The following is an 8,251-nucleotide window of genomic DNA, read 5'->3' on the forward strand; positions in this document are numbered from 1 at the left end:
TTTTAAATACCCCTGCTTCAATATCTCCCTTCGTTCTCTTCTTCCCTTCTCTCTGCAAACCCTAATCACGATACCATCTCTGCTATAAACCTCTACAACTCCTATAGTTGTTCTATAATTTTTTTCTTAAAAACTTACATTCATTCCTAAAGATCACAAAATGGAGACCAACAACTAGGGCTTTTGTACGTGCTCCCAAAGATGAACTTCGCAGAGCTAGCAATTGGGGTTCCACGACTCCTCATGCTTACAACCGTAGATATAGTGTTACTCATCCTCTCCTCTTCCCATCTACCCTACTTTCTGACAATATAATTGTTAAGAATCATTTAGGGTTTGTTAATTGGTAAGAAACATTTTGTCCAAAAAAATTAAAACCCCTTTCCGATCGATCCTCTCTCAGTATCTCCCTTGTTCCCTATACTGATACCTCTAACCAAACCCTTAGCAACCCAAAACAACCCTAAATCCCCCCCCCCCCCACACGATAACTAGGGTTTTTTCACGTTAACACTCTCTAGACGATCGAGCTAGAGTATGACTGCAACACTTCATCTCACCGGCCGGCGACCTCCTTCACCGAAGATTGCGACTCATCAGCGTCACCGTCTCGGAGGCTGTGTCCCGAACCTATTTTGGTCGAATCCCTTGCCTATGATACCTTATTTTCCTCTGATACCTTATTTAGTTGAGGGCGGCGATAGTTCACAAGTCGACGGCGGTGATGTTTGTTGGAGACTCACTTGGGAGAAAGCAATAGGAGTCGCTGATTTGTATGACATCGGCGGCCGTTCCACAATCCACCACCAAGATAAGTATCGACGATCCTCTCTCCACATTTAAGTTTTTGGTAAAGCATTTACAGATTTTCACTCCTTTTTATTTGATCGATTTGAATATGGTGGGTGTAGTGTCACTTAGTTTGTTTGGTAAAGCATTTCCAGATTCTTCAGCCCCCCTTGTTGGTATTGGTGTTGGTATTAGGCCATCTCTCAGGGGTATTCAGTAGCAAGAGTTGTGACACCAACATCATTTCTTTTTATTCAAGTTTCTAAGCTTTGAGCTTTTATTCTTGTAAATAGTTTTTGATTTTGTATAATATTTTCATTTCAGGAGAAAAAGCAATAAATATTATTGCACAGTCCTAAAACAAGGATGATTGGATTTGCTGTGGAAATCCCAAAACCCAAATGCTTAGTACAACAACAAAAAATCAATAGTTGATTCTAAGTTTACAGGGAAGTGTTTAGATCCTAAATAGCTACAAGTGAATTTAGTTTAAATTCCTCAACTTATATTCAAAAAAGGATAATTATAAAAATAATATGCCATTTAACAGATTTAGCATTTTTTTTACCATTGCAGAAAATTACTACCAACTCTGCAATTAGTTTTGTATGGATTCAAAATAATGATGTGCGGTGTGGATTTGGTGAGATGAAGCTGGTATTTTTCAGGCATATACTGAACAGTGAATTCGTAAGAGGTTTTAGATATTCACTTTCTGTAGTCACTGACTAATCTATTTAATATTTTATACTTCATCCGTTCTATAGTCGAGGATCAGTCTGACAAATGGTTGAATATCTAGGAGAATTTGTATCATATCTTGATCTATAAACCGTTATAAGACATTGGAACATTTCCTTCAATTCTCCCAAAACTATTGTGAATAACAAGATCTGTAAAGTAGTTCCCATATTCCTATTGTAAGTTAAAGTCTGTAATACCTTTAAAGTAGTTCAGGTAGATTAAAGATGTCTGTCTCATAGATGTCTAAAACACCTTCAATAATGCAACATATATTTGGTCATTACTAATTCTGTCATTAAGGTGCTGTTTGTTTTTTGGAAAAAACCTCTTCAAACCTCTTACTACTGCGCGGCGCAGCACACGCGCAGCACTTTTAATCTCGCAGCTGTTTGTTTTTTAGAAGCCGTCTAAGTCAAAAACCTCTGCGTGTGCTCTGTTTGGCGCAACACTTGTACTGCCTCTTCCAACCTCTTCTTCTTCTTATTTTATTGCTGAAATTTTGATTATATGTTATTAAAATTTTATTTCATATTTTTTTTCCCTTTTTTTCATTTATTCTTATTGAATTTTTTTTTCATTTTTTTATATTCAATAATAATAATTTCTTGATGAAATATCATTATTTTTTTTTACTGAAAATATCTTTATTTTTTGTTGAAATATCATTCTTTTTTACTGAAATATCATTAATTTTTACCGAAATGTTATACATTATTAAATTTTACGTATTAAAAAGCTATTTTCGGTTTATAAAATTAGTTTATTTTAATTTTTTAATATCTGCAGCAGTATGCAGCTGTTAAAAAAACAAACATGCTTTTAATTATAGCTGCAGCCGTTTGGTCCACCTCTTCTACTGCAGAGGGTTGCAAAGGTGGTCCGCAGACTTCATGAATTTTTGCTTCAGTAATCAAACAGCACCTAAGTTGTAGGTGACAATTATCAACTAGGTACCTTTATCTTGAAAATTTCCAAAAGTAAATGATATATTTTGATATATATGATATACATAATACATATACCCCGAAATGGAAATTGTTGCAACTTTAATGGGATGTTATGCCCAAAATTCACTTATTTACATTTCATTGTGGAAAATCATTTATTCTCCTATCATATTACTAGACAATCCAACACAACATGTTTTTGCATTTAAAAAACATAGGAAACTAATTCCACGTAGTGACTTCTAGCACTAGGTACAAAAAGTTGAGTTTAGTATTAACTTACATGTGGAAAAATAGGTGGCTTGGGTAATAGATTTAAACCGGCTAAGAACCAAACAAGTAGTTTTGGAGCAAATTACAAAAATGGTCGTTGTGCTTTCTCATATATATATATATATATATATATATATATATATATATATATATATATATATATATATATATATATATATATATATATATATATATATATATATATATATATATATATATATATATTACTTCGAAAATAAGATCTTTTCCAGTTTTGATTCTTATTTTAAGTTCTCATTTTGATTTTGGTCCCTGAAACCTTGAAAAGGACCAAATTTGAAAAAGACTTCAATTCTGGACTAAACACGGTAAAAATCCGAAAATACAGGGACCATATTTGTAATTTACTCTATTTTCATATGGGTCAACGTAGTTCTCATCAATTTTTTTGAATATTTGTATAATTATTATATTAATTAATATATTACATAAAATTACAGATATGGCAGCATGCTGATGAGAATAGAACTGGCTTCCTTGGCGTCAAGAATTCTATAATGCCCTTAAACTTGTAACTGTTGCACAAAGCAAAAGAGAATTTACACCAGATAAACCTTTCAGCTCTCCCTCCATCTCAACCCAATCCAATGGCTCCACCTCAACGCTCGCCTACACATCAGCCCGGAAACGTCATTTCCATTCCTCCATCTCAACTGAATTCAATGGCCACTCCAAGCCCTCCTATACAGCAGCCCGGAATCGTCAATTCCATCCCTCCAATGACTCCACCTCAACATCCTCCTCCTACATAGCAGCCCGGAGTTGTCAATTCCATTCCTCCATCTCAACTGAATTCAATGGCTCCAAGCCCTCCTGTACAATAGCCTGGAATTAGCAATTCCATTCTTCCCTAAGCTGATGGAAGGGCATGTTGCTTATGGAATGCTGACTTCAAAATCTCACTGGCGTGAATATTGCAATAAAGCAAGTCAATAAAATTTTTATATTTTTTTTATAAAAAAAGACATTAGGATTAATTTTGTGTTACATTTGTTATTTTGTTTTGGGTTATAGGTAAAAGAATTACCTGCATATTTAGCAGTGGCATCAAACAGTTCAGGTGCCTCCCCAAAAGATCTTTTTGAAGATGTATTAGATGAGCTAGAGAAATAGGTAGTTTTTTAAACCCTATTGAATTTTGAGTATATAATATTTTATATTTTTGAATTGTTTGCTGATATTTATTATATAAAATAGTATATTGAGGATAGGGATTGAATAAAAGCAGCAGTGAAAATGAGAAAGGTGTACATGTCCTCTTCATGGACTCTCGAAGAATTCAAGAATGCAATTGTTGAAGACATTACTTCACCTACATTTTTTTCAGTTTTCACCAACTACTTTATACCTAATTCTAATAAAAGATAAAAAAAGTCTTACCTTTTTTTTTGTTTTAAAGATTGTATTTGATGAGTAACTTTCACCATTTTTAACAATTTATATTTTTTCATCAGCATGAGAAGCTTCCCTCCAGTGAGTGCAAGCTCTGAAGATGTTCCTGCTGTTGCATACAATATGGATGGAATTGGAAATAAAACAGAGCAACCATGGAGGTCTCTCTTTCTTGCCTTCTTGAATTTTGTTGATTAAATTTCATGGGTGCCTTAAATTTGTATTTGATCCTTTTCATACTAAAGCTAGTGTTGCATGTTACTAGATAATTTGGGTATTGGAAAAATGCTTATAAGTTTGTTCCTTTCTCTGGCATATATATAGGTACTGAAACTCAAACATGATTCTGCAATAGTCTATTTATCATTTTTCTTATTATTTTCTATCCCTAAATGAATGTGTGTCTTCTAAATAGGGTTAAACATAAATCTTCTATTTTTTATTAAGTCTTCACTTTTTGTTTAATAAAATGAGTAAGCACACTATTTTTTCATTCCATTTTGGGTGTGTTAGTTTGTATGTGGTGGATGGGTCCAAAACCTGGCTCCCTGGAAACCTATATCCAATATATATTCTAAACTGAAGGAAAGAGGCCAGTACATTCTGAGAGAAATCTGAAGGGAGTAGGTTAATTCTTATGTTCATATTTTGAGAGAGAGAGAGAGAGAGATAGAATGATTCTTTTATGAATAACTTTTTGTTTTGTTTCATGTTTATAAGCTGGAGGTTGAGGGTTTTGTTCTAGATTTATGATTTACTTTTTAAACGATCAACTTATTAAAAAAATCTTTCATGTTTATCTGCTGTCTATTATAGGCTCATGCTGAAGGGCGATACAATAGAAATGAGTGCAAATGCTCTTGGTTTAACTATGGAGAGCAATGGGATCAGAATTTTAAAGCCTTTTGATACTTCTGTCAAGTTCTCAAATGCTTCTGGGAAAACAAATATCCATGTTGCAGTTTCAGATATATTCATGAATTTTTCTTTCAACACATTACGGCTATTTTTAGCAGTTGAGGAGGATATATTAAAGTTCCTGAGGATGATATCCAGGAAAATGACGGTTTCCTGCACCAAAAGGATACATTGCCTTGGGATGTGTGGTTTCTCATGGAAAGACATAACCTTCACTCTCATCTGCCTTCTGCATAGATGCTTCTTTGGTATCTCCATGTGCACTAAGGGATTGTATCACAATTAGCCCTGGTGACATGTATGTGAAATTCCCAATTCAATAGAATACTAGATCTCGAGTATTCTATCTGAAGATGTTCCTGATGTTCCTCCTGCCCACCCCACCCAACGTATGAACATTTTGTGAATTAATGTTTGACATGTTTGACATTGATAGGTGAAAGAAAATAGGAGCTCAGAGAAGTATGAGTTTGATCATGTTAATATGGCAAGACATGCTCTTAAGAACACTGCTCTTGGTATATATATATATATATATATATATATATATATATATATATATATATATATATATATATATATATATATATATATATATTGCTCTTTAAGTATACTTTTTTTATATATTGGTGAGTGTTGATGTTTATGATTTTGACTTTTTTTTTTTAGAAAAAAAAGGGTATCTTACATCTCTTGAAGATGAAGAAATGAGTGAGCTTGTGTTGAATGAATACAAATATGACAGATCAATTCTAAGGAATCCCAACAAGGTCACAACTTTAGTCTTATTGAGTTGACTTGAGTTTATATATGAATGATAATGGGCCAATTAGGTAGAATTAAAAAAAAAGACAAAAAGAGAAATGGGTCAAATGGTTTAGAAGTCAAAGCATACTAATAGTGTGTTTAGTTGGATGAAATGGAATGATAGAAGGAATGGAATGGACATGGTAATGGAATGCGTTATTGCATTCTATGATCCTGCTGGTTGGCGTGTAGGAATGCAATGATTTTTTATGTGGATATTTATATTTTGAAACAATATGTTTGATCAAATTTACTTTATACATGATGTAATTATAAACAAAAAGTTTCATAATAAAAGATGATTAGAAATTTAAAACCAAATTAAGGCTACAATAAGAAATACTAAAATTGTAACTTAGTTAAAACTGAATCACTGTTTTGATTATAACTTTTGTGATCATATTTGATATATTAATTATATATTAAGTATTTTCTTGAACTTTGATTTTGGACAGGTGCATTCACTGATTAGAGGATTTTGTGCATCACCTGTTAACTTCCATGTTAAAGATGGCTCAGGCTACAAGTTCTTGGGAGACCTTGTGCTACAACTTGACAAACTGAACCCTCAGGTAAAAAGGACTTAATTGCCCTTCTTTATCTTACTTCATTTGAGTCGGACCAAAATCAGATTTTTAAAACACCAATAAGGCTGGATGCAAGATGTTGCAATTGCATCATTCTTGTATCTAACACTTTTACAATACAAATCTTCTAGGGTTGGTTGAAATTACCATTTTACCCCTGTCTTGATCTAAGTGGCATCTAGGATGGTTTCAACCTTTTCTAGATGGAAGCGGTATGATGATACCTACTAAAACCTTGCCAAGGTACGAATCTTGATCTTTAAATATCATATGCTTTAATAAACAAAAAGAAATTGAAAATATTACCCTTCAACCTTAGAGAGAATCTAGAAAGAGCCCAAAAGGAGACAGAGGAGCTTAGAGAGAATTTACCCTTGGTTTTTCATGCAACTGGAGTTCGAGAGAGAGCTATGGTGGATTTGGTTAGAGGAGGATTTATACTGGTGATTCTTGAAAACTTTATATTGCATTTTTTAATCTAATTCTTTATAAGGGACTCATAAAATTCTTACTTTTGCAAGGGTGTTTTGGACATTTTTTAATCTAATTCTTTATGTATTTATCAAGTATTCGATTGTAATGATTCTTCTATTAACTATATTATCATATTAATTTTTTTGACTTTTATTTGATCAGGTCACAAGAATTATCAGAGCATGGTTCATTAGTCTTAAAGAATTATGAAAGGCAACATGCAACTCTACTTAGTTGGAATTTGATGTTTATCACCTTTGTGTATATCTTTTTAGTTTGTATAGCATTACTTTGTAGAAGGTGTCCCTTGATATCTAATGTAGTATTAGGTTATATAGTTAGGGAAAATCTCTTAATAACGATGTACAATTAGATCCCCTTAATATCAATGTATTATAACCTTTTGACATGATGTTATTGGATGAAATTTATTGTTGTGGTATATATGTGTTTAAATATTTTGTACTATGTGTAAATTAGTATCGTAAAGACGCGTCGTAAATGCATATCGTAAATGGTTACTGAAATTTATGACACGCAAATGCGTGTCATCTACATTTATAACATGGGCTTTCTTGATACACATTGCGTGTCATAAACATGCGCGTCGTAAGGTTACGACACGCAAATGCGTGTCGTATTCCCTTATGACAGGGGCTTCCATGATCACATTGCGCTTCATAAATGCGTGTCATAAATGCGCGTCATCTATACACGACGCGCAAAAGCGTGTCGTCTCTAGTTATGACAGGGCCTTCCTTGACATGCATTTTCGCATCGTCTGAGCATTTTACGACACACATTGCACGTTGTAAAAGACTGTTTTTTCTAGTAGTGCCAAAAGAGTATCTCGGGGCGGTGGCTCTTTTATCTAGGATAGGTATTGGGTATGGGAATGGAGTCCTTGCTCTTGTGATAATTCACACGTTGGAACGTTGGTTGAGAAGTCGAGAATGAAGAGTATGATGATTCAATATTTTCAGTATAATAGTCAGGGTTATTACTGGACAGTGGAAATTTTGGGTAGTAGGATAGTATGAGATTTTGGAAGGACTAGAGGTAGTCGTGATGAGAAGTTCCTAAGGATTTCATCGGAGATTCAGGGTAATTGGGGTTGCTTGATTTCTATGTGGGGAAATCATCGGGCATTGTGTAGCACCTTCCAAGAATAGGTGCGATGTTACTGGTGGAAACAGTCTGTGGGATAGATTGTTAGTGCGTCAATTGGTGATGGTTCGAACCCTAAGTGGGGGAGAACCGGGTATTTTATTGAGGGGACCA

The 8,251-nt window shown here is 33.8% G+C and overlaps 1 protein-coding gene across 3 annotated transcripts; it reads left to right on the forward strand.

Annotated features, from left to right (window-relative positions):
• The first annotated feature begins 3,806 nt into the window (after positions 1–3,806).
• LOC144998711 (uncharacterized) lies at positions 3,807–7,343 on the forward strand. Of its 3 annotated transcripts, XM_078958451.1 has the most exons (9): positions 3,807–3,905; positions 3,990–4,345; positions 5,001–5,400; positions 5,539–5,620; positions 5,772–5,872; positions 6,365–6,481; positions 6,628–6,739; positions 6,816–6,939; positions 7,133–7,343. In XM_078958451.1, the coding sequence occupies exons 4-7, from the start codon at positions 5,587–5,589 to the stop codon at positions 6,676–6,678; spliced, it is 303 nt and encodes a 100-aa protein (XP_078814577.1). In that variant the 5' UTR covers positions 3,807–3,905; positions 3,990–4,345; positions 5,001–5,400; positions 5,539–5,586; the 3' UTR covers positions 6,679–6,739; positions 6,816–6,939; positions 7,133–7,343. The 3 variants fall into 3 exon arrangements, 2 of the variants coding, with proteins under 2 accessions (XP_078814577.1, XP_078814576.1); XM_078958450.1 differs by having other exon boundaries at positions 5,001–5,620; XR_013660408.1 differs by having other exon boundaries at positions 3,813–3,905; positions 4,247–4,345; positions 5,001–5,620.
• Positions 7,344–8,251: the final 908 nt, after the last annotated feature.

Source organism: Lactuca saligna, chromosome 5 (assembly GCF_052625555.1).
Source record: "Lactuca saligna cultivar CGN05327 chromosome 5, ASM5262555v1, whole genome shotgun sequence".
Classification (NCBI taxonomy): Eukaryota; Viridiplantae; Streptophyta; class Magnoliopsida; order Asterales; family Asteraceae; genus Lactuca; species Lactuca saligna.